This window comes from Scyliorhinus torazame, chromosome 8 (assembly GCF_047496885.1).
Source record: "Scyliorhinus torazame isolate Kashiwa2021f chromosome 8, sScyTor2.1, whole genome shotgun sequence".
NCBI classification, from domain to species: domain Eukaryota; kingdom Metazoa; phylum Chordata; class Chondrichthyes; order Carcharhiniformes; family Scyliorhinidae; genus Scyliorhinus; species Scyliorhinus torazame.
Genome location: NC_092714.1, coordinates 86,376,137 through 86,403,498, shown reverse-complemented (window position 1 = coordinate 86,403,498; position 27,362 = coordinate 86,376,137). Strand labels below are relative to the sequence as shown.

General features: G+C 50.1%; 1 protein-coding gene across 1 annotated transcript in view; it reads right to left on the bottom strand.

Annotated features, from left to right (window-relative positions):
- Positions 1 to 7,785: 7,785 nt before the first annotated feature.
- The window catches only part of LOC140428752 (cell surface glycoprotein CD200 receptor 1-B-like), a 64,516-nt gene continuing 44,939 nt past the window's right edge, over positions 7,786 to 27,362 (bottom strand). Inside the window, exons 5-6 of the mRNA XM_072515459.1 lie at positions 25,533 to 25,628; positions 7,786 to 7,983 (exon numbers count right to left, since the gene is read on the bottom strand). Coding sequence (XP_072371560.1) covers positions 7,883 to 7,983; positions 25,533 to 25,628 — 197 coding nt within the window. The 3' untranslated portion in view covers positions 7,786 to 7,882. The remainder of the gene's footprint in view (positions 7,984 to 25,532; positions 25,629 to 27,362) is intronic.

Here is a 27,362-nt window from a genome sequence, read left to right as displayed (position 1 = left end):
TGAGTGTCGAATTTCAGAGGCATGAAGGGTGCGGGAAAAGAATGCCACGGGTCTGCCTGCCTGGTTTAGAGTGGCGGCAAGGGCGACGTCTGAAGCATCGCTCTCCACTTGGAAAGGCAGTGACTCATCCACTGCACGCATCCCGGCCTTGGCGATGTCTGCTCTGACGTGGGCAAAAGCGTGTTGTGCCTCGGCCGCGAAGGGGAATTGGGTGGATTAGATGAGTGGACGGGCCTTGTCCGTATAGTTTGTGACCCACTGAGCGTAGTAGGAAAAGAGCCCCAGGCAGTGTTTGAGGGCCTTGGGGCAGTGGGGGAGGAGAGGTTCCATGAGGGGGCACATGCGGTCGGGGTCGGGCCCGAGAAGTCCGTTTTGGACTATATAGCCGAGAATGGCTAACCGGGTCGTGCTGAACACACACCTCTCTTTGTTGTAGGTCAGGTTGAGAAGAGTGGCAGTGCAGAGGAATTTATTGAGGTTGGCATCGTGGTCCTGCTGGTCATGGCCGCAGATGGTGACATTATCTAAGTACGGAAAGGTGGCCCTCAAACCGTACTGGTCAACCATTCGGTCCATCTCTCTTTGGAAGACCAAGATCCCATTTGTGACACCGAAAGAGACCCTAAGGAACTGGTAGAGAGACCGTCCACCTCGAAGGCAGTGTATGGCCGGTCCGACTTCCGGATGGGGAGCTGGTGGTAGGCGGATTTCAGGTCAATTGTTGAGAAGACCCGGTACTGCGCAATCTGTTTGACCATATCAGATATGCGTGGGAGGGGGTACGCGTCGAGCTGCGTGTACCGATTGTTGGTCTGGCTGTAGTCCACGACCATCCTGTGTTTCTCCCCAGTTTTAACCACTACCACTTGGGCTCTCCAGGGGCTGTTATTGGCCTTGATAATACCCTCCTTAAGCAGCTGCTGGACTTCGGACCTGATGAAGGTCTTGTCCTCAGTGCTGTAACGTCTGCTCCTAGTGGCAATGGGCTTGCAATCCGCAGTTAGATTGGCAAAAAGGGAGGGGGGGATCGACCTTGAGGGTCGTGAGGCCGCATACGGTAAGGGGGGGTAAGGGCCCGCCGAATGAGAGGGTGAGGCTCTGGAGATTGCACTGGAAGTCCGGGCCCAACAGGAGTGCAGCGCAGAGATTAGGAAGGACATAGAAGCGGAAGTTACTAAATTCTACGCCCTGGACCGTGAAGGTGACTGTACAAAAGCCTCGGCGTGGGATCCGGATGCGAGGGAGATCCTTTGATTGGCAGGGTGGACCGCGAGGGAGCAGCGCTTTACCGTATCAGGGTGAACAAAGCTTTCGGTGCTCCCGGAGTCCAGCAGGCACGAGGTCGCGTGGCCGTTGAGTTTAACCGTCGTCAACGCGGTGGCCAGGTTGTGCGGGCGAGATTGGTCCAGCGTCATCGAAGCGAGCAGCGGGTAGCGTGTGCAGTCCCAATGTCGGGATGTCCGGAGACCCTGTGGGGGACAAGATGGCGGCGCCCCTGGTGCGCACATTGCGGGGTCGGGACAAGATGACTGTAATAAATTGATGCACAATCAATTGCACAAAGACTAAAGTTGGGTACAACTGTGGCTTTATTACAGTCAGATGCGTGGCCTCCTGCTGCAACTGGCGAAATGGCAGGGCACTGGAGGTCATGTATATTTATACAGTTCTCCGTGGGCGGAGCCAGCCGGCAGGAGCTACCGGCGAATCTATAGTGCAGGTCCTACCTTACATCTCCTATTACAGTGGACCACCACAGCCGCCCTCCCTAAGCGGGAGAGTCAGAACCTCAGCAGTGACCCAGTGCAGGCTCTTGTCCCAGAAGAACTCGACAAACATTCTCTGGATCTTCTTGACAAAGTCAGGGGGAGGGGTCAAAGTGACCAGCCGGTACCACAACATGGAGGCTATCAGCTGATTTATGACGAGAACTCGACCCCTGTAAGACAGCACTCGGAGCAGTCCTGTCCAGCGTCTCAAGCGGGCGGTGACCTTAGTCGCCAGCTCCTGCCAGCTAGCCGGCCAGGATTCCTCAGCCAGGCAAAGATGGACTCCCAAATAGAGGAGGCTGGTCCTGCTCCAGGTGAAAGACCTGAGCTCCTCTGGGAGGGGGTCCGTCTGCCACGGACTGACCAGGAGTTCGGAATATTTGGCCCAGTTGATCCTGGCAGAGGACGCATTGGAGGACACAGCCTGGCACTCTCGCATCCTCCACAGGTCAGCAGGGTCAGTGAACATGAGGAGCACGTCATCAGGGTAGGCCGAAAGGACCACCCCAATGCCCGAACCACGCAGAAACAGTCCCGATTGCCCCCTCCGCAGGAGACGCAGGAAAGGTTCCACGCAAAAAGAATAAAGTTGGCCATACAAAGGGCAGCCCTGGCGCACTCCTCTCTCAAAGCGAAGGGGCTCCGTCAGTGACCCGTTAACCTTATCAAAACATTCTGCGGCAGTGTACAGAAGTCGGATCCGGGCGACAATTTGCATCCCGAACCCGAATGCTTGCAGAGTCCCGAATAAATATTTGTGATCCACCCTGTCGAATGCCTTCTCCTGATCAAGGGACAGGAATGCGCTCGACATACCAGCCCTCTAGGAATAATGGATCAGGTCTCGGGCCAGATGAATGTTGTCATGGATTGTGCGGCCCGGGACCGTGTAGGACTGGTCAGGGTGGATCATGTGGTCCAGTACGGTGCCAAGGCGCAAACTCATTGCCTTGGCCAAAATCTTGTAATCCGTGCTGAGGATGGAGACCCGACGGTAGTTTAAGGTGGCGGAGATCCCCCCTCTTTGGCAGCAAGGTAATGGTGGCTGCGCGATGAGAGGGGCATCTCCCCGGTTGCGTAACCTTCCCCCAGGACCCCTGCATAGTCGCTCCCCAGGACGTCCCAGAATGCTCTGATGAACTCCACGGTCAGCCTGGCCAGCCCTGGTGTTTTGCCCCTGGACAGGCTGTTGAGAGTGCCGGTCTGCTCCCCCAGGCTTATAGGGGTATCAAGCCTACCGGCGCCCTCCGGGCGATAGCGGCAGGTCCTCCCACAAAACTCTGCAAGCATCCTCGCTGGACGGATCCGGAGAGAAGAGAGCACTGTTGTAGAAGCTTCAGATTTGGGCCCGAACCTCCTCCGGATCCAAGATGAGGGACCTGTCGTTGGCCAGCAGCGTAAGGAGCTGCTGACGGACCCGGCGTCTTTTTTCCAGTGAGGCCGCGGCCCATGTCCGTAAGGATCTGGATCTGCGACCTCACATATGCACCCCGGGACCCGACAAGTTGCAGGTCCCGCAGCGTGCTCTTCTTCTCTCTGTACAGCAGCCACAGGGCTGGGTCTTCATCGGGCTGACCGAGACGTGACTCCAGGTCGAGCACCTCCTTTTCCAACTCCTCGACCGTGGACTTCCACCTCTTTATCGACCCCCTCGCATACTCCTGACAAAAGGTACGCACATGAGTCTTGCCCACGTCCCACCATAGCCTCAAAGAGGGTAAGCCTCCCACATCCTTCTCCAGCCGGTCCAGACATGACGTAACGAGCCCAGGAACCGTTCGTCCTCCAGCAGCAGGTTGTTACGATGCCAGTACGCGGACCGCAACTGAGCGTGAGACAGGGTGAGCCCCGCCCATACGAGACGGTGGTCCGAGCACGGCACCTGCTGCACAGAGGCCGTCGGGACACGGGGCAGGTACGCCCTGGAAATGTAGAGGCGGTCGATTCTGGACGCTCCAACCCCAGGCCTCACAAAAGTGAAGACGCTGGAGTCAGGATAGAGAGTCCGCCAGACGCCCACCAAGTCAAAGAACCCGACCAGGTTCCTTAACTTCACCACTGCACGAGAGCTGCACTGGGTACCAAGGCGGTCCTTTGTCCCGAGGGTGCAATTATAATCCCCCATTAGGACGATGCACACGCCCGCGGTGTTGGTGCTAAGATGAGTGGATGCTCATTTGAAGAAAGTCATCTGCTGCTGGCCAGCCTGGGGAGCGTAGACATTCACAAAGTGAAGTACCTCGACCCCCTCGCGGACTGTCAAGTGCAGCAGCCGGCCTGGCACTGGCTCCTTGACCCCCAAGGTCTCTGGCCGACAATGTGGGGCCAACAAGATAGCCACATCGCCTAAACGTGAGATTAGATGACTCATGTAGAAGCCCCCTCACCACTCCAGGAGACATGTGACTTTGTCTCCTGGAGCGGTGAGGGTTTCTTGCAGGACGCATGCCGCATACTTCCCATCCTGGAGGACCGAGAGGTTCTGGAACCTGCAGAGCGCGTCCTTGCTGCCGTTAATGTTGAGGCTGGCTTTGGTCACCTCCATGTCAGTAGTAAAGTGCTACCTTCACCTTTTCAGTGCTCATAAAGAGCAGAGGAGCGCAGGCTCCTCTGCTCCCTCAGGAGTCCGGCGAGGAAAGATTTCTGCCAGCGCTGCTCAGAAGCGTCCGCGTCTCCCGCCTCTTTAATGTAGGAAGACCGAATGAGCAGCGCCAAGTCCGGCCACCGGTCGAGGGCCAGCTGCACTCGGTTTTGGTGACCGCGGTTTGCACGCAGAAATCTGGAGTTCCCCTCAGGGGATGAGGGGTGACTCGGTGTCAGCCACGAGGGAGTCCACCATCGCGCTGCTGGACCCAAAATCATCCCCCGTGACCTCAACCAAGCAACCGTCCTCCTCCGTCCGGGCAGTCGCCGTCTGGGACCGAGTCCTCTGCCACATGGAGTGTGGCGGACGGCACGGTCCCACCAACCAGTCCTGGGTCTGCCTAGTTCTCAGCCCCCGGTTCGCCGACAGACGGGTTCCTCGCAGACACCTCTAATTGTATCAGGCCAGAGGGCGTGTTGTAATGTCAAGGGGCACGGGTCGGGCGCCACCTGCTCCGTTACAGGGGAGGGGGGGGTTCTCTCCCTCCGTCCAAGGAGTGGCACCGCTTGCAGGGGGTGTCCTGCGCTGAATAAATCTCCATTCTCGCAATGCCCCCCCCTTTCCTCAATACTTTGTCCCCGGGTTAGAGATGTTGCCGTCTTTTGTGCCGGCCTGGGAGCACGCGCATCACCCGCCCCCTTGCTGACCCGTGGCAAAACGACGACGGGCCCAGTACCCGACGCTGAGGCGTCAATGGGCCCGGGATGAGCTTGAGTGTCTGCGGTGGCCCCCAGGCCTGAGTCCTGGGGCGCAGGGGTCTCTGGGGTGATGGGGTTGGGGTTATTTGCAGTCAATCCTCGCCTTCTTTCGGGTCTTGCGGCCTGGTGGATGCCCTCCCTACTACACTCCGGCAGCCGACTAGCCAGTCTGCGCCAGCATGGTATCCGCCTGTAGGGTTGGGGTGGTAATGCCATGGAGGGGGAGGGGCCGGCGGTGCCACTCGCAGCCACCTTGATGTCAATGGTGGCTTTGGAAGCGGGGCAGTTCTTCCGCATATGCCCCTCCTTCTTGTAGGCGTGGCACCGCATGCCATCTGCAGACCAGAAGATGCGGAAGGTCTCCCCTAGATGGGAGAACTCGAATCCCCCCTCGAATACATCCTCCTGGGCAAAGCGGGTGAAAGTCTGCTGCCGGAAGGAATAGATGTGCCTGAGGGGGGCGTCCTTCCGAGAGGGAGCGGCGCCACCTCAGAACGAACCTCCCCCAGTAGTTGGAGGTGGGGGAGAAGGAGCTCGGTAGGGTGGTAAGGCGGGACATTGGACAATATGACCAGCTCTGCAGGGTCCTCAAGAGGGTCCACTGCCACATAGGTCCCGCCCACCACGAGCCCCTTTTCAAGGACGAGGTGAACCGCTCTCTCAGCCCTCAGGAAGAACACGACTTTCCCATACATTCGAGAGCCAGCCACAATGGCCGAAGGGCCAACGACCTCGGCCATTGCGCGAACCATCGCCTCCATGGTGACGGTGGGGTGAGCGTAGCACTTTACGCCCAGCTTTCGGGTCAGCAACCGGAAAGATGGCGGGGCTGCGAGAGCAGTGGAGGCCGAGGAGGCTACCACCCCCGCATAGGTGGCTCTGGTCGGCCCCGCCACTGGCGTAGGTGGAGTGGCCATCAGGGCAAGTGCCACGCCCACCCCAATGTGGACTTTGTCACGTTGGAATTTAATTGACAAAATAGATAGTGGGAAGGGGGTTGTCAGGGGAAGAGCGAGGTGGAATGACATACTCTCCCCCTTGGAAGGTATACAGGGGAGCAAAGCAGGGAAGGGAAGAGAAGAGAGAACAAGGAGCACTGTTGGAGGAGGTCAGCAACACAGGAGGGTGGGGCACCGTGGATGGAATGTAGCGCGAGGTGAGAGACTCCTGATACTCCGGGTGAAACTGGAGGGTAGGAGGATTGGGGATCTTCAACCCAGGAGGGGGCCCAGCAAAAAAAAAAACAACACAGTCCATGCTCCCACCCTAGGTCACCACACTGAGGTAAATGACACTGGTTTAAAGAAGTCTTCGGCCCAAGTAGGGCTCAGCAAAATACAGTGTGTGCTGCACCCTGGAACGATCACCTAATGGAACCGATCTCCTCCCTGCTGGTGTAAGGGATCTTCAGCCCGGGAGGCGCCCAGCAACCACTCAATTTCCACATCCCGGAACAGGCACACTAGATGGAATGAGGAAGGCCTGACAGTTGGAAGAACTGGGCCGTGCCCTCAGCCCAGGAGGGGCCCAGCAAAAAAACAGTACAAAGCGGCTTTACTCCCACCTTGTTTTTGCAGCCACCTTCTTGTTGTTATTGTTTCCTCTCTCCTTCCTCTCCCCTTCTGCTCTCCTCCCTCTCTCCTTCCTGCAGGCAAGTCAGCAACAGCCAGCACTCTGCGACAGAGAGCAGCTGCAGCCACTCAAGATGGATTGGCCATGCTAAATTGCCCTTTAATTGAAAAAAATGAACTGGGTATTCTAAATTTATTTATTTTTTAAAATTGTTTCCAGTCAGCAGGTTTGTAAAATTTAAGCACAAGTTACCTTTTATTATTAACAGTAATTATAATTAAATGGGCAAAAAATACATTTGACTGTACTTCTGACTTCCAACCCCACCCTGCCCTTTCTAACCATCCACTCTCTTCATACACACACAGACAAATATCACAGAGGGAAAAGGGTGGCTTTGAGGTAAATAATATATACTAAAATAAAAGGATTGGATCTTTGATTCAGATGGATGCTTGCAGTTACTTTCTTTCTGAAGGTTGAGCCTTTATTTGGATGCTTTCTTTTCCTTCAGCTTGTAATGATCTTCATTGCAGATGCACGGAGACAGCAGGCAACCAGCAGCAGGGAAGGGAGAAAACACAGCTCCTCTTCCTTCGAGTGTCGCAAGGTTTCTGGCAGGTTCTGTCTGAAAAAAACATCCGGCAGGAACCAATTGCTGACTGTTGTCAGGCAGAATACTGTCCCTGGACAACCCACCGCTGCCAGTTGGTCGATCCAAAATCGTTCCTAAGTTTCACCCAGCGCCGACAAGTCAGGGTTCTCCTCTCCAAAATACAAAGCTAGGAACACACTGTCCTGACAAATACTCTTCTGCTTAAAGGTACATCCGAATATGGGTCCACGTGCCAAAATAATAAAACGAAATAAATGAGAACAAAGGAAATAAACAGGAAAACACATGGCATGTGAGCATAACTGGCAAGGCCAGCATTTGTTCTCCACTAATTGCCTTGCTGGACCATTTCAGAGAGAAGTTAAGTTAACCACATTACTTGGATCCCAAGTCACTTGAATAAGGGTAGCAGATTTCCTTCCTTAAAGTTCTTTAGTTTTTACAGCAATCAATGATAGTTTCATGGTCACTATTACTGAGCCTAGCTTTATGTTCCAGATTTTATTAACTGAACTTAAATTCCACCAGCTGACGTGGTGGGATTTGAACCCCTGCCCCCAGAGCATTAGCCTGGGTGTCTGGATCACTTGTTCAGTAACAGGACCACTACACCACCCTCTCCAATCTTCCTGGGCATATTCTGATAAATTGCATCTTCAGAATCTTGGGCCTGTTTTCTTCTTTCTGTTAAGGAAAGGAAAAAAATCAGCTTATATCTCCTTTGTATCATTATTTACCAGATATGATCACAAGATGTAATACCCAAAACAAATTAATTCAACCACCACTGGAAATGCAACATACTGATGACACGTTGCTACTGCAAACATCATTACATTTCATCGATAAACAAGCTTTGAGCTGTTGACTTTATGACACGGAATGAGAGCTCTAGGTACAGCCCCCTGATAAAAGACAAGAAAGAGATGTTCAGGGCTTGCACTTGCATATGCAAATCAGGGGCGAGACTCTCCGAGCTTCCACGCCGAAATCACGATCGGCACGGGGGCATAGAATGGGCGTCAAACCCGATCTCGGGTCCGACACCTCTCCTACGATTCTCCGGTCCCCAGAGAATCGCCACCAATCGCGGGCGTGTGGTTGGCGTGGCGCCGGTCAGGGGCCATTGAAAGAGGTCCCCGCGGCGATTCACCGAGTGCAGCTGGCCGAGTTGCCAATGGCGTGGTTCTCTCATGGTCCCACCCGCCAGGAACTCGGAGTGGCGGCTGCGGACTGAGTCCGCAGCCACCCTGGTGGGGGGCAGGGGGATCCTTCACCGGGGGGGGGCCTCCAGGACGGCCAGTCTACCGGTCAGGGGCCACCGATCCGCGGGTGCGCGCTAACTCGGGGGGGGGGGGGGGCTATCTTCTTGGTGCCGGTCCGCGGTGTGGATCCGCCATGTTGCGCGGAGCGACCAACGCAGGCCGCCGCCGTGAGCATGCACGGACCCCCGACCAGAAGTGCAGGGCCCCGTATCGGCAGCCAAAGCTGCAAGGAGCACTCCGGGGCCCTGCTAGCCCCCTCCAGGTAAGTGAATCGTACCGGACTTTCTTCAGGAATGGGACATTGCCCTATTATTGGAGAATCCCGCCCCAAATGTCTAATGCCTGTTTGAGGACCTCTTCTCAGGTTTGGGTTTCCTTGTAGGTAGCTATTGCTGGGCTTGCAGCATTCAACAAAATTTCATATTATGTAACTTAACCTGGGTTCCTTAAAGGGACCACTAGAGGTTGTCACCAAAAAGATAAGCTGGTTGTAAGAGACTTTCTGGAATTTGGAACCAGAAAGTGTCTCAGTTGTCAGATAAAACAAAAACATCGCAGGTTGGTGCAAAGCAACCTTCAGACCGGAGACATTTTCTTTTTCAATTTATTGGAGGAAATTATATTCATAAACAACAGACAGATGATATGAGAGCTGCAAGAGTTCTCACATTGCATTTCTGATGAAAGGTCATCAACCTGAAATGCTATCTCTGGGCGTGATTTAACAGCCTCGTCGCATTAGACTTGGTGGCGTGACGAGGCCGTTGAAGATTTGCGAAGCTCGAGGCATCTCGCGATGTCAGTGCTGGGGGAGACCTCACGAGATGTCGCGATCTGGATCTCGCCTGCACTGGGCAAGATCCAGATCAGTATATTTTAATGGGCTAGGGAGTTCCGCTCTCCATTGCTGAAAAATCTTTAAGTGTGGCCTTGACCGGGGAGAAACTCCCTAAGGCCCAAGAAAATGACCAAGGGTGGTACGTAATTTCAAGCAGAGCCTTGCTGTGGGCGGGTTTAGCAGGGCGGGTGTTCTCCGCAAACGACCCTGCCCTCGAACAGGACTCTGCTATTTGTTCGGGGCTTGGCGGGGAAGGCTCCCCAGAATTTGCATTTACCTTCATTTCCTGCACTGAGGATCTCCGCCCGCCAGTGCAGAAAGAGATGGGGGAGCCATTTTTAAATGCCGCCCAGATCTCTTGATCCCTCAGCATGACCCCCAGATTCCGCCAAAGCCCCAATTTAGCTGTTGGGGGGCCCTCAAGCCACCCACACTCGACCTCATAATGGCAGATCACCCATGGTGCCGATCCCCAGAGTGGGCAAAGTACCACCTTGGCACTGCCACCCTGGCACCCTGGCAGTGCCATTTGGGAGTGCCTGGGTTGCACCCAGCTGGGACTGCCAAAATACTCAGCTGGCAGTGCAAAGGTACCTGGATGGCATCAGCAGTGTCAGTGTGCCACCCTGATCAGAGGTTGACCACCCAGGGGCCTCCGATCGCCTGGGAGACTCCCCAAGTACCATTCCACCTGGTGCCCATTTGTGGAGACCAGTGCTAAATGGCACCCAGATGGGGTCTCCTCATCGAGCGGATTCGAGCCCAGGTGCTGATTAGATCCGGCCATACTGCACACTTAAATATGCATATTTAGGCCCCACAATTGTCGGCGGGATCCAGATCACGATGTCTCGCGAGATCCCGTTAGATTTCGTGAGGAGTACTGAGCTGGGTAAATCTTGTGAGAGGCCTCTCATGGGGCGGGATTCTCCGACTCCCCACCGGGCCGGAGAATCGCCGGGAGGCGGCGTGAATCCCGCCCCGCCGCCCCGACGTTGGCTGCCAGATTCTCCGGCGTGGGTTTTTCGGCGGGGGCGGGAATTGCGCCGTGCCGGTCGGGGGCCATTGGCAGCAGCCTGCCCAGCGATTCTCCGGCCCGCGATGGACTGAGTGGCCGCCCGTTTTCGGCGGGTCCCGTCGGCATGAAATACATCAGGTCCGTACCGACGGGACCTGGCTCTGCGGGCAGCCTGCGGAGTACTCAAGGGGCGCAGGGGGATCTGGCCCCGGGGGGCCCCAGCAGTGGCCTGGCCCACGATCGGGGCCCACTGATCCGCGGGCGGACACGTGAAGTGCAGACACTCTTTCCCTCCACGTCGGCCGGTGTAACGGTCCGCCATGGCCGGCGTGGAGAAGAACCCCCCTGCGCATGCGCTGGGATGATGCCAGCACACGCTGGCGCTCCGGCACATGCAGCAACACGCGCCGGCTGGCGGAGGCTCTTCGGCGGCGGTTGTGCGGCGCCAAGGCCTTCCGCACCTTCAGGGCGGCCCGACACTGGAGTGGTTCACACCACTCCTCGGCGCCGGTACGGCCCGCCCCGCCGGTTAGGGGAGAATCCTGCCCATGGGATTTACCGGCCGCATCACGTCCGGAGTCGGGCGCGGTGCAGGCGTTAGATTTCGCTCGAAGTTAGGGTGAATACCGGTTTGGATCTCACCCAAAAAGGCTGTGAGAAACATTCCACCAAACATGTCCAAAATGACACTTAGAAATGTTTTGGTTGAATCGCGCCCTCTGTTTCTCTCTCTAGAGATGTTGTCTGACCTGCTCAGTGTTTCCAGCATTTTCTGTTTGTGGCTTATGTTACAATTTTCGAGGTCAGGGGCGTCATTCTCCGACCCCCTACCGGGTCGGAGAATGGCCGTTGGCCGCCGTGAATCCCGCCCCCGCACCCACCGAAGTCTCCGGTACCGGAGTTTGGGCATGGGCGGGAATCGGGCCGCACCAGTTGGCGGGACCCCCCCCCCGCTCAATTCTCCGGCTCGGATGGGCCGAAGTCCCACCCAGAAATTGCCTGTCCCGCCGACGTAAATCAAAGCTGGTATTTACCCGGCGGCGTGGGCGGGCTCCGGGGTCCTGGGGGGGGGGGGGGGGGCGCGGGGCGATCTGACCCCGGGGGGTGCCCCCACGGTGGCCTGGCCCGCGATCGGGGCCCACTGATCCGCGGGCGGGCCTGTGCCATGGGGGCACTCTTTCCCTTCCGCCTCCGCCACGGTCTCCACCATGGCGGAGGAGGAAGTGACTCTCCCCACTGCGCATGCGCGGGAATCTGTCGGCGGCCGCTGACGGTCCCGCGCATGCGCCGCATTTCCGCGCCAGCTGGCGGGGCAACAAACGCCATTTCCACCAGCTGGCGGGGCGGAAGTCCCTCCGGCGCCGGCCTAGCCCCTCAATGTTGGGGCTCGGCCCCCAAAGATGCGGAGCATTCCGCACCTTTGGGCCGGCGCGATGCCCGTCTGATTGCCGTCGTTTTTGGCGCCAGTCGGCGGACATCGCGCCGTTGGGGGAGAATTTCACCCCAGGTGCTGAACCATTAACTCTGGGTCTTCCCTAACTTCCTGTGACACTAGCCGCATTTTATTCTCGAGCTGACAGTCTATTACATTATGCTGTGCTTTTTATGACATTTAATTCTGGTTTACATTAACTTACATCAGCTCAGCATTCCAAACTAATTAACTTCTATGTTATCAGTGGGTGAAAGTGATTGGCCTTACTCATCCAACGTTATTGTGGCCTTAAGACAGTAATATAGATAAGCTTATCGAGAAGGATGCTTCAGCAACTCAAATAACAGGCATCTACCCTCAAGACTCTGGCTGTACCAGCTACAATAGCCTTAAATATCTGAGTGGAATTTTGGACATTTTTGAGGATGCTTTTGTCAGCATATTCTGGAAAAGCAATCTGCTTATTATGAAATTGAGCCTTTAATTAAAAATGGATTCTTCATTCGACTTTTGGTGCCTACTTCCACAGTGTCTGCGATTTCTGACAAATTCCACAGAATGTTAGAGGTTTTATGCTCATGTCTAATTACAAATCTACACATTGACACTTAAAGATTCAAAAATAGTGCTCTCTGCAGATAAGTGACAATGACATGGCTTGCGCAGATTAGACCGTTATCAAATACATTAATCCATGCTGAGTTGCTTCAGTGATCGGAATGTTATTTTGGGAGTCAAAATTCATGGACGAGGAAAATAGAAAACATATTCCTGGAAAATTTAAATCTGGGCATCAGCAGAGGACAAGATCAGCTTGGGGCCAAATAAGTTTACACATGTAGAATGGTCATAGGTGTAAAGTAGCAGGAAGTTACAGATCTGTGTTATAGCATTGTAACTGACTTGAAGAAAGAAAAGATGAGAAAACCCGCAACTTCCAGGGGTGTCAAATTGGGCTGGGCACCCCAAGGATGCGCTGAGGAACCCCTCTGGAAGGTTCCTAGGTAAGATTTGCTCAGCAATCACCAGAAGCGAAAACTTCCCCTGCCCTGGACTGGGAACCATCCGGAAAATATGATTTAAATCGCAAACTTTGGATAGCTTTGATTGGGTTACATCAATAGTTACCCAGAAAAGGTCAAAAGAATTAAAACTTCAGCTAACTTCTGGGTAACTATGCACAGATCCATGGAACTGTCAAACACTCCTGACTACTTCTCTCCTACCCCCGAACAGGGCTTCCCACCACCCTGTCCCCCCAGGGGTCTCCCCACAACCCCCAGGCTACAGCACCACATGGCTCACCAAACTTGGAAGGTACTACACCCCAAGACAGGACCACGCCAACCCACAGGATTCCCCCATCCCTACGGGGAGTCTTTCCTCACCCTTTCCACCCCAAAGGCTAACACAACCCAATCCTACCCAAATCTCACCGCTAACCCCTACAGGTCTGACCCCGACCCGATTCTCATCCCAACTCCTATCCCCACTTCAGGCCCCACCCAACCTGAATCTCACCCCTTACACCCCCAGGCCTGACCTGACGTGACTTTCATCCCCAACCCCCCATCAGGTGACCCCTGACCCTGTCTCCTGCCCCATTACCCCACCCAAACCTGACCCCCACCCCACAGATATCTAAAACCCACTCTCTGAGGCCAGACCTGACCTGACACTGTGCTGAGGCCTGACACCCACCCCAACATCCTGAGACTTGACAATCACCCATCCACCCCGAGGTCCAACACTCATTTACCTTACGCACATACTTTCTCCCCGGCCTGAGTCAGAAGGTTGGGTGACTCAAAATGGAAGAACAATTAAGGTAAAAAAACGAAGAAGTTCAGGCAGATTTTCCTGTCAGAATTTTCCAGAAATGCAGTGTGCTGGAACAGGTCAGAACAATCTTTGTCATCGTCCCCACCCCCATTTCCTATCGGCAAAAATGTTGTATTCTGGGTGTGTTCCCAATAGATATTGTTGTTGATATCTGATTCCATTACTCATGTGTCTTAGTGGAATGACTTATGATTGTATGAATGTAACTTTTAGGTTGGAGATTGAAGTGTCAAATGTAAGTTAAATGAAAACACTTCATTTAGAATCTAATAAACAACAGTGAAGTGAATTGTATTTTAAAAGTTATTTTGTTCAATGAACAAAGAAAATTACAGCACAGGAACAGGCCCTACTGCCCTCCCAGCCTGCGCCGATCCAGATCCTTTATCTAAACCTGTCACCTATTTTTCAAGGATCTACTTCCCTCTGTTCCCCACCTGTTCATATATCTGTCTAGATGCATCTTAAATTATGCTATTGTGCCCGCCTCTAGCACCTCCGCTAGCAAAGCGTTCCAGGCACCCACCACCCTCTGCGTAATAAACTTTCCACTCACATCTCCCTTAAACTTTCCCCCTCTCACCTTGAAATCGTGACCCCTTGTAATTGACACCCCCACTCTTGGAAAAAGCTTGTTGTTATCCACCCCGTCCATACCTCTCATAATTTTGTAGACCTCAATCAGGTCCCCCCTCAATCTCCGTCTTTCCAACGAAAACAATCCTAATCTACTCAAATCAAATAAATTTGTGTTAATTATGTTGAAAAAGGTAATTTATGTTTATCTTTCATGATCAGCGTTAGAAGTGTGAAAACACTGAAAAATGTTTGACCCATCTCTGGACCTCTTGGTAGAGCCAAGCAGTCTGTAGAGGGGGCACTTATATCCACTAGAGATATAAATTATTCATATGGGTCACAGAATCAATTAGGTTGTTTTGAAGGTAAGATAATTAGTTTACGTTTCTGCCACATTGTCAGGGAGAATGGGGATGCAGGGGTTAGAGGATGGGTGGAAGTTTTCTACAAAATGGCAAAGTGTCAGGTTCTGACTAAACATTGATGTGTTTCTTTCCAGAAACACAGCCAGGTTTCAACTTCAGATCTTCTGACATTTTGTCAAACAAAAGCAGGAGGGGAACATGTTTTGCATGTCATCATTCCGGTGAAGTGGGGCCTCATAGAGCCAGCAAGCCTGGCTCCACAAGATCAGGGTGCAATATTTAACGGGTGCCTGATTTCAAAGTCAAAGTTTCATGGGCAAAATCATTTTTAACTAAACTGCTTTGAGAAAAACTGTTAGTCTGTCCATAGACATAGGAACATAGGAACAGGAATAGGCCATTCAGCTCCTCAAGCCTGTCCCACCATTTAATGAGATCATGACTGATCTGTGAACTAACTCCCTCTACCTGTCTTGGGCCCATACCCCTTAATATAATAATAATATTCTTTATTGTCACAAGTAGACTTACATTAACACTGCAATGAAGTTACTGTGAAAATCCCCTAGTCACCACATTCAAGCGCCTGTTCGGGTATACAGAGGGAGAATTCGGAATGTCCAAATTACCTAATAGCACATCTTTCAGGACTTATGGGAGAAAACCGGTGAACTCTGCACAGACAGTGACCCAAGCCGGGAATCGAACCTAGGACCGTGGAGTTGTGAAGCCATAGTGCTAACCACTGTGCTACACTGCTGCCCATACCATGGCTTAACAAAAATCTATCTTTCTCTGAGTTAAAATTAACAACTGATCTAACTTCAACTGCTGTTGGTGGAAAGAGTTCCATCTCTCCTGAATGGTCTAGCCCTAATTTTTAGACTATAATGACTCTGGTTTTAGAATCTCCAACCAGTGGAAATAGTTTATCTTTATCTACCCTGTCTTTCCCTGTTAATATCTTCAATACTTACATCAGATCACCCTTTAACCTTCTAAATTCTAGCGAAAACAGGTCTAATTTGAGTAATCTCCCCTGATAACTTCACCCATGTAGTCCAGAAATCATTTTTGTAAACCTATGTTTAACTATAAACACAGAGGCAAAGTAATTGTTCAAATGTCTGCCATTTCCCTATTATCACTGACAATATCTCAATTTTCAGCTTTTAGTTCTTGACCCCCCACTTTCCCTTTTCTATAACTATGAAATTTCTTCTTGTTAATTTTGATGCCCTTTGCAAGTTTCCTTTCATAATCCATTTCAATAGATCTAATAAGCTGCTTTGTGACCCTTTATTAGTCTTTGTATCTATCTCATTCATCCAGATCTATGTTAAGTTTTACATTTTTGCAAGCCTTTTCTTTTAGCTTTACGCTGTCTCTCACCTCTTTAGTTGTCCATGGCTTTTCGTTTATTGAAGTGGAGCCTTTTCCTCTCAGGAATATACACTTGCTCTGTATCTCATTAAATATTTCTTTAAATGTTCTCCACAATCTTCAATCGTTTGACCCATTTTACCGTGGACAGTCTTTGTCTCATCCTATTAAAGTCAGCATTAACCATGTCTAAAATTTTAGTCTCTGAGTCGTGCATTTCACCTTCAAATGCTACACTGAACTCAATCACGTTGTGATCACTATTTGATAAATGTTCGTGCACATTTAGGCTATTAATTAAATTTGGCTCATTACTCATAACTAAATCTAATATTGCCTGTACCTTTGTTGCATCTGGAACATATTGCTTCAGGAAACGACCTCACTTACATTCCAGAACTTCACGACCTTTCTGACAGGTGCTTGTCTGCCTCTTCCAATCTATGTGTAAGTTGAAATTCTCCATTAATACTACTCTGCTTTGCTACACACTTGCTTAATTTCTGCATTTATGCAATCTAACACCTCAGAACTGATATTAGGAGGTCGATGCACAACACCCATTACAGTTTTATACCCTTTTTTGTTCCTCAGTTCCATCCATGTGGTCTCAACTGGATGCTTTCCCCTCATTGTATCCTCCCTCACCATTGAGGTGATAGTATTTCTAATCAGTAAGGCGACTCCACCCCCTGTGCCATCTTCCCTGTCCCTCCTGTAAACTTTATAACCAAGTATAGTCCCCAGTCCCAATAATCCTGCAGTCATGTCTCTGTAATAGCTACTATATCATAATCTTCAATTTGCATTTACGTCTGCAATTCAATTAGTTTATTCCTTACACTCCGTGCGTTAATATATAGAACACTTAATTGGGCTAGTTCCACTAACTTATCCCTCAGCACTGATGTTTTATTTGCCTGTTTATTATTTTTCACTTTTGGTTTAACCAGTATATTTCTTGTAGTTTGCCATTAGTTGCACTTGCATCTTACGAAAGCTACACACAATGAGTGGGATTTTCCGGTCCGCCAGCCGTGTTTTCCTCAGCGGCATGCTCTTGCCAACGGTGGGACTCTCCATTCCCGTCACCTGCCAATGGGATTTCCCATTGTGGCCACCACACACCTCCGGGAAACCTGCGGGCGTGGGTGCACTGCCGGCAGAACGGAGAATCCCTCCGGCGGAGAATCTCGCTCCATGTCTCGAATTATCTGGTCCCCAGGGGACCTTCTTTATATAAACAACATTTCATTAGCCCTACTTCAGGTAAACAATATACATTGTTGGAATGGACGATGATGTATTTTTTACAATACTTTAATTATACCTCTGTAGCCAAAGTGTCTGCTGGTCTTGTACAATAGGATTTTTGAAAACATTACTGCAGTCGTCATGCAAAAACTAACCTGGGCTTTTAACCCTTACAACACCAAATACAGAGAATATAATATACATCTGAATGTCCTACAGTCATCATACAAATGCTAATTGAAGGATCCCCATAAAACCATGTGCCTCAGAAGAGGAACTGGAACACTGAGGAACACTGAGGAAAAATCAAAGGAAATTCTGGAGGACTATGCCATCTCTTTGGTTTGGTCACAGGAAATGTGAATGAACCTTCAAGATTTCATTTTTTTTCTTTTAAATAAATATAGAGTACCCAATTTATTTTTTCCAATTGAGGGGCAATTTAGCATGGCCAAACCACCTACCCTGTACATCTTTGGGTTGTGGAGGTGAAACCCACGTAAACACGGGGAGAATGTTCAAACTCCACACGGATAGTGACCCAGAGCCAGGATCGAACCTGGGACCTCGGTGCCATGAGGCAGCAATGCTAACCACTGCGCCACCGTGCTGCCCCCTTCAAGATTTCACAATGTATAAGGGAACGCTTGGTGAGGGTGTGCGGCAGGAAGTCAAATGTGAATTATAATACTGATAAGTCTTGATAAACTAGTGTTAAATTAGTGGTGTTTGCTTTATTTAATTTTTTTCAATACAATTTTTATTTTCTAATGTGAAAAATTATGGCATAGTTTTTAATTAATGGGTGTTTGGATTTCTTAACATTAAAAGTCACTACTGGGATTGTAAAATTATGGCAGCCTACAATTGGGTTTAAACTTACAGGGTGGACGGAATCCAGTGCCTCTGTAGCCTTTCGTGCAGCAGCTAATTAGCAGGAAAATAAACTGTTTCCACACAATTTCCATGCATGCTTCTGTCATTGGGCCTCGAGGTGCATTGGGAACCCAATAATAGGAGCTTGTCCAAAACTGTGTCAAAACAGTGTATTTGTTGGTTATTGGAAGCAGGTGAGGTATTTTATTAGAATCATCACATTTAAAGTTGAAGGAGCTTAACTTTAGTGCTGCAGTTATGAGATTATGCTGTCCTCTTCTTTGTTCTTGTTTTGTTATTGATGTGCATTTACCTATGTTTCAGGACCAGTCTTTCAACTCGAATTGTACTTTAAAAGTTATATTGTTCAAAGAACAAAGAACAAAGAAAATTACTGCACAGGAACAGGCCCTTTGGCCCTCCCAGCCTGCGCCGATCCAGATCCTTTATCTAAACCTGTCACCTATTTTCCAAGGACCAACTTCCCTCTGTTCCCCACCTGTTCATATATCTGTCTAGATGCATCTTAAATTATGCTATTGTGCCCGCCTCCAGCACCTCCGCTTGCAAAGCATTCCAGGCACCCACCACCCTCTGCGTAAAAAAATTTCCACGCACATCTCCCTTAAAATTTCCCCCTCTCACCTTCAAATCGTGACCCCGTGTAATTGACACCCCCACTCTTGGAAAAAGCTTGTTGCTATCCACCCTGTCCATACCTTTCATAATTTTGTAGACCTCAATCAGGTCCCCCCTCAATCTCCGTCTTTCCAACGAAAACAATCCTAATCTACTCAACCTTTCTTCATAGCTAGCACCCTCCACACCAGGCAACATCCTGGTGAACCTTCTCTGCACCCTCTCGAAAGCATCCACATCCTTCTGGTAATGTGGCGACCAGAACTGCACGCAGTATTCCAAATGTGGCCTAACCAAAGTCCTATACAACTGTAACATGACCTGCCGACTCTTGTACTCAATACCCCGTCCGATGAAGGCAAGCATGCTGTATGCCTTCTTGACCACTCTATCAACCTGCGTTGCCACCTTCAGGGTACAATGGACCTGAACTCCCAGATCTCTCTGTACATCAATTTTCCCAGGACTCTTCCATTGACCGTATAGTCCGCTCTTGAATTAGATCTTCCAAAATGCATCAACTCGCATTTGCCTGGATTGAACTCCATCTGCCATTTCTCTGCCCAACTCTCCAATCTATTTATAATTTGCTGTATTCCCTGACAGTCCTCCTCGTTATCTGCAACTCCATAAATCTTAGTATCATCTGCAAACTTGCTAATCAGACCACCTATACCTTCGTCCAGATCATTTATGTATATCACAAACAACAGTGGTCCGAGCACGGATCCCTGTGGAACACCACCAGTCACCTTTCTCCTTTTGAGACACTCCCTTCCACCACTACTCTCTGTCTCCTGTTGCCCAGCCAGTTCTTTATCCATCTAGCTAGTACACCCTGAACCCCATACGACTTCACTTTTTCCATCAACCTGCCATGGGAAACTTTATTAAACACCTTACTGAAGTCCATGTATATGACATCTACAGCCCTTCCCTCATCAATTAACGTTGTCAGTCCCTCAAAGAATTCTATTAGGTTTGTAAGACATGACCTTCCCTGCACAAAACCATGCTGCCTATCACTGATAAGTCTATTTTCTTCCAAATGTGAATAGATCCTATCCCTCAGTATCTTCTCCAACAGTTTGCCTACCACTGACGTCAAGCTCACAGGTCTATAATTCCCTGGATTTTCCCTGCTATCCTTCTTAAACAAAGGGACAACATTAGCAATTCTCCAGTCCTCTGGGACCTCACCCGTGCTCAAGGATGCTGCAAAGATATCTGTTAAGGCCCCAGCTATTTCTTCCCTCGCTTCCCTCAGTAACCTGGGATAGGTCCCATCTGGACCTGGGGACTTGTCCACCTTAATGCCTTTTAGAATACCCAAACCTACCCCCTTCCTTATGCCGACTTGACCTAGAGTATTAAGAATCGCACCCATTTCCTCTGACTCCACGCATAAATTCCCTCTTTTGTCTTTGAGTGGGCAAATCCTTTCTCTAGTTACCCTCTTGCTCCTTATATATGAATAAAAGGCTTTGGGATTTTCCTTAACCCTGTTAGCCAAAGATATTTCATGACCCCTTTTAGCCCTCTTTATTGCACGTTTGAGATTTGTCCTACTTTCCCGATATTCCTCCAAAGCTTCATCAGATTTAAGTCGCCTAGATCTTATTTATGCTTCCTTTTTCATCTTAGCTAGTCTCACAATTCCACCCGTCATCTATGGTTCCCTAATCTTGCCATTTCTATCCCTCATTTTCACAGGGACATGTCTGTCCTGCACTCTAATCAACCTCTCCTGAAAAGACTCCCACATTTCAAATGTGGATTTACCCTTAAAGAGCTGCTCCCAATCCACATTCCCTAGCTCCTGCCGAATTTTGTTATACTTGGCCTTTCCCCAATTTAGCACTCTTTCTTTAGGACCACTCTTGTCTTTGTCAATGAGTATTCTAAAACTTACGGAATTGTGATCGCTATTCCCAAAGTAATCACCGACTGAAACTTTAACCAGCTGGTCGGGATCATTCCCCAATACCAGGTCCAGTATGGCCCCTTCCCGAGTTGGACTATTTACATACTGCTCTAAAAAACTCTCCTGGATGCTCCTTACAAATTCTGCTCCATCAACGCCTCCAACACTACATGAGTCACATTCAATGTTTCGGAAGTTAAAATCTCCCATCACGACCACCCTATTGCTCCTACATTTTTCTATAATCTGTCTACATATTTGTACCTCTACTTCACGCTCGCTTTTGGGAGGCCTGTAGTAAAGTCCCAACAATGTTACTGCACCCTTCCTATTTCTTAGCTCTACCCATATTGCCTCAGTGCTCAAAACCTCCATCATGCTCTCCTTAATCATAGCTGTGATATCATCGCTGACCAGTAATGCAACTCCTCCACCCCTTTTACCTCCCTCTCTATCCCTCCTGAAGAATCTATACCCTGGGATATTTAGTTGCCAGTCTTGCCCTTCCCTCAACCAAGTCTCCGTAATACCAATAACATCATATTCCCAGGTACTAATCCAAGCCCTAAGTTCATCTGCCTTACCTGCTACACTTCTCGCATTGAAACAAATGCACCTCAGACCACCTGTCCCTTTGCGTTCATCATCTCTTCCCTGTCTACTCTTCCCTTAGTCACATTGAGTTTATTATCTAGTACCTTACTGGCTTTAGTTGCTGCCTCTTTACTGACCTCTAACTTCCTAATCTGGTTCCCATCCCCCTGCCACATTTGTTTAAAACCTCCCCAACAGTGTTAACAAAAGCACCCCCTAGGACATTGGTTCCAGTCCTGCCCAGCTGTAGACCATCCCGATTTGTAATGGTCCCACCGCCCCCAGAACCAGTTCCAATGCCCCAAAAATCTGAACCCCTCCCACCTGCACCATCTCTCAAGCCACGTATTCATTCTGACTATTCTTGAATTTCTACTCTGACTGTCTCGTGGCACTGGTAGCAATCCTGAGATTACTACCTTTGAGGTCCTACTTTTTACCTTATCTCCTAACTCCCTAAATTCGGATTGTAGGACCTCATCCCGTTTTTGTACCTATATCGTTGGTGCCTATATGCACCATGACAACTGTCTGTTCACCCTCCCCCTTCAGTATGTCCTGCAGCTGATCTGAGACATCCCTGACCCGTGCACCGGGAGGCAACATACCATTCGAGAGTCTCGTTTTCAACCACATAAACGCCTGTCTACTCCCCTTACGATTGAATCCCCTATGACTATAGCCCTGCCAGTCTTTTTCCCGCCTTTCTCTGCAGCAGAGCCAGCCACGGTGCCATCAGCCTGGCTACTACTGCCTTCCCCTGGTGAGTCATCTCCCCCAACAGTATCCAAAGCGGTATACCTGTTTTGGAGGGAGATGACCGCAGGGGCCACCTGCACTGCCTTCCTGCTCTTTCTCTGCCTTTTGGTCACCCATTCCCTGTCTCCCTCACCAATCCTAATCTGCGGTGTGACCAACTCAGCGAACATGCTACCCACGACCTCCTCAGCATCGCGGATGCTCCAAAGTGAGTCCATCCGCAGCTCCAGAGCCATCATGTGGTCAAACAGGAGCTGCAGCTGGACACATTTCCCGCACATGAAGGAGTCAGGGGCATCGGCCGCGTCCCTGAACTCCCACATTGAGCACGAGGAGCATAACACGGGTCTGGGATCTCCTGCTATTTTTACACTTTACCTTAACTGATTACAAATATAATATCAAACAATGAATAAGTGAAAGGAATAAGGATTTTACTTACCAATCACAATACTTACCAATCCACGAAGAGTTAAATTTCTCCCAGCTACTTACCTTCCCGATAGACCCCTGGCCACTGCTCCTGCCGAAAAGCTGAAGGCTGCTTCTCCTGCAAGGTAAGTTTTTAAAGGGCAAACTTACCTTCCCGACAGACCCGTGGCCACTGTGCCCGCCAAAAATCTGAAGCTATAATCCCGCTATAAAGGCGGGAAAAAGACATGCGGTAAAAGAAAAAGAAAAGAGAGAGCCTACCTGATATTCACTCACCCCCTTAGGTTAGAGAAGGTGGAAGGGTGGGACACACTACAAGTGTAGTGTCTCGGGTTTAGCAACCACCCAATTTAAATAGAGGTAAAAATGAAACACTTAAGCCCCTACCTGATTCCAAGTTGCACTCTGGCTCCCTCTCTCTCTCCCGCTCCCTGAAATAAAGGCGCCTGGAGCCTGGGGGCAAGTTTAAACACCTACTTGAATCCCAAGCTGCACTCGCTGCGCTCCGGCTCCCTCTCTCTGTCTCGCTCCCGAAAATGAAGGCCGCTGGAACCTGGGGGCAAGTTTAAACACCTACCTGAATCCCAAGCTGCACTCGCTGCGCTCCGGCTCACTCTCTCTCTCCCGCTCCCGAAAATGAAGACTGCAGGAACCTGGTGGCAAGTTTAAATACCTAACTGAATCTGAAGCTGCACTCACTGAGTTCCGACTCAATCTCTCTGTCCCGCTCCTGAAAATGAAGACCGCTGGAATCTGGAGGCAAGTTTAAACACCTACCTGAATCCCAAGCTGCACTCGCTGCGCTCCGGCTCCCTCTCCCTCTTCCGCTCCCGAAAATGAAGGCTGCTGGAACGTTGGGGCAGGTTTAAAAACCTACCTGAATCCCAAGCTGCACTCGCTGCGCTCCGGCTCCCTCTCTCTCACCCGCTCCCGGAAATGAAGGCCGCTGGACCCTGGGGGCAAGTTTAAACACCTACCTGAATCCCGAGCTGCACTCGCTGCGCTCCGGCTCCCTCTCTCTCTTCCGCTCCCGAAAACGAAGGCCTCTGGAACCTGGGAGCAAGTTTTAACACCTACCTGAATCCCAAGCTGCACCCGCTGCGCTCCGGCACCCTCTCTCTCCCCTTCTCCTGAAAATGAAGGCCGCTGGAACCTGGGGGCAAGTTTAAAACCATACCTGAATCCCAAGCTGCACTCGCTGCGCTCCGGCTCCCTCTCTCTCACCCGCTCCCGAAAATAAAGGCTGCTGGAACCTGGGGGCAAGTTTAAACACCGACCTGAATCTCAAGCTGCACTCGTTGCGCTCCGGCTCCCTCGCTCTCTCCCGCTCCCGGAAAGGAAGGCTGCTGGAACCTGGGGGCAAGTTTTAACACCTACCTGAATCCCACGCTGCACTCGCTGCACTCCGGCTCCCTCTCTCTCTCCCGCTCCCGAAAACGAAGGCCGCTGGAACCTGGGGGCAAGTTTAAACACCTCCCTGAATCACAAGCTGCACTCGCTGCGCTCAGGCCCCCTCTCTCTCTCGCGCTCCCGGAAATGATGGCCGCTGGAACCTGGGGGCAAGTTTAAACACGTACCTGAATCCCAAGCTACACTCGCTGTGCTCCGGCTCCCTCTCTCTCTCCCGCTCCCAAATATGAAGGCCGCTGGAACCTGAGGGAAAGTTTAAACACCTACCTGAATCCCAAGCTGCACTCGCTACGCTCCGGCTCCCTCTCTCTCTCCCGCTCCTGAAAATGAAGGCCGCTGGAACCTGGGGGCAAGTTTAAACACCTACCTGAATCCCAAGCTGCACTTGCTGCTCTCCGGCTCCCCTTCCCCCACTCCCGGTAATGCTAATTTCAGTTATTTAGATTTGCTTACTTCCAAATATCTTTTTGGTTACAATGATAGCTGCCAACGTTTCCTTCGAAAAAAATTATTCATACAGGTTGTCATTTTTTTTACAGTTAGCAGCTGCCTTTTTGTTGTCCCCATAATTTACAGAGAAATGCAATGTTTTTAAGTGGTTACTTATCTGTGCACCTGAAATTGACTGCACATAGGCAGGAGGGCTCAGATCCTGCTAGATTACTTCATTTGATTATACATTTGCCATTTGCAATGTTAAAAATATCACAGCTTGATTCTAGTTAACAATGTGATGAATATACTCATTGCCGAGTTAGAAAGCTTATGCCACAAAATTCAATTGCGACGCACCCCAGGGGGCCATTTGGTACTGAAGTGGTGTCTGTGCTGCATGCAGACGTCATTGGTGCAGGTCATGCCAGCTAATATTTTGGGTAGGTAGTTAGTGAGTTATTAGCGACGTGCCTTGGAGTATGCAAAGTAGACAGATCATGATAACAGCCAGCATAATGCTGATTTCACATCAACAATGACACTTTTGACCTCAACGCTTCAGTTAACGCCTTCTAATTTTCTACACAGTTGAACATGTGCTCAAGAGCAGGAAAGACCCCCCTGGGCAAGCGGCAATGGTTCTGTGGAGTACAAACCTGCTGTTCTCTCTCAGAATGGCAGCATTTGTAATCCCACCATTGCCACTCTGCCAGTGTCCTTGTTCATAATTATCAGTCAGCCAGCTCGACTGCTATCACCCATGTCTAAGGCATGTTGCCACTCAATGATTGACTGCACATTGCAGCCATGGTAATGAGTTTGCATATTGCCTGCATTTGAAGGAAGAGGCAAGACATAATCACACATTGTAGAATCCATAGAATCTCGATAGTGCAGCAGGAGGTCATTCAGGTCATTGAGTCTGCACCAACCCAAGCCCACCCACCCTATTCCCGTAACCCTACCTAAGCTACACATCTTTGGATATTGTGAAACAATTTAGCATGGCCAATCCACCTAACCTACACCTTTGGACTGCGGGAGGAAACTGGAGTATCTGAGGGAAAGCCACGCAGACACAGTCACCCAAGGCCAGAATAGAACCCGCGAACCTGCCGCTGTGAGACAGTAGTGCTAACCACTGTGCTGCCCTTTGTGTTATAAGACACAGTATTTTGCACTTACCTGAGTTTGCTATTTTTTTCATTTTTTTCTTGATAATGCAGATCACCAGTATAGCTGTCGCACCAACAGCCAAGGCTGAAGCACATATTATTAAAACTGCCAAAGAAAGAAAAGATGCCAATAACTTGCCCAAGCTAATCACAGAAGCAAAATTCTGCAGATGTTGAAAATCTGAAATAAAATAGAAGTTGCTGGAAATATTCAGTAGCTCACACCCTGGACCACTTATTAAGCACCTCCAGCAGCATCTGCCTCCTTTCCAACAGCATATTCCTGTGCCCTTATACTTCCTCCCACCCCACTGTCCAGGGCCTAAAACACTCCTCCCGGGTGGTACACAATTTACTTGTACTTCTCTCAAATGAATATGTTGTATTCACTGCGCATGTTATGTTCTCTTCTGCACTAGGGAGTCCAAATACAGATTGTTTGAATGCCTTGTGGAAAACTTCTATTCAGTCCATAAGCTTCTGGTCACCTGCTGTTTTAATTCTCCATTCCACTCCCCTCTGTTCCCAGCCTCCTACATTGAAAGCACCATAACTTCAAATAACAGCACTTCATATCGCCGTTCAGTACTTTGCAGCCTTCTGGGCTCAACATTGAGTTCAACAGTTTATAATTCTTCACCCATATTCTTCACACAGCAGCCGTTAATTATTGCGCAATTCCAATTTACACCTCCTCTGGCCTCATCTTTTGTTCCACAACCACCTTCCTTTGCATTGCTCCTGCCCATCATCCTAACACAGACCTCTCTTTTTATTCCCCTTCTACAAACTGCCCCCATCACTTCTTTCCCTGCCTCTGTAATTCTTTACAACCTGCTATGTCTAACTTTTTCCAGTTTTGACAAAAAAATGATTGACCTGTAAAGTTAACTCTGTTTCTCTCTCCACAGGTTCTGACAAACTTTTTTATTATATAGAATTTACAGTGCAGAAGGAGGCCATTCGGCCCATCGAGTCTGCACCGGCTCTTGGAAAGAGCACCCTACCCAATGTCAACATCTCCACCCTATCCCCATAACCCAGTAACCCCACCCAACACGGAGGGCAATTTTGGACACTAAGGGCAATTTATCATGGCCAATCCACCTAACCTGCACATCTTTGGGCTGTGGGAGGAAACCGGAGCACACGGAGGAAACCCACGCACACACGGGGAGGACGTGCAGACTCCGCACAGACAGCAACCCAAGCCGGAATCGAACCTGGGACCCTGGAGCTGTGAAGCAATTGTGCTATCCACAATGCTACCGTGCTGCCCTTGTGGAGTATTTCCACGATAGTAACAGAATTGGTTACCAGTTAACATTCATTAATCAAACTGGACTTTCATCCTCAAGCTGGGTATCAGAAATTGGGAAAATGCCCAGCTCGGGAGGTGGGGTGTGGTCTTCAGTTGGACCAACTGACCTGGGAAAAAGTTCGAAAGCAGCCACAGGGCTGTTGGGTGTTTTTAAAGGCTCCACCTCGGTGCTGTGGGACTTCATCCCAGTTACAATAGAAAGGGAAAAGGCCTCCAGCCCTCACCCCCTCACTCTCTGCACACTACCCATGCCGTATCTATGGCACCTTATGACACCCATTCCCAATGACCCCAATACCCTCCTTGCCAACAATTCCCTCCACCCACCCTCAATTTCCCCTCAGGCTCCCTTTGTCAAAATATATCCTTGACCAAACCCTCATCACCCCACATGCCCCCCCATTCCGAGGTATTCTCCCCACCCAACCCTGTGTCTGTTCATAACTCTCGCACCAACGTACGGCAATTCCTTGTCCATCCACTCACTAAACACAGTATAGAGTCAATGAATCCAACGGA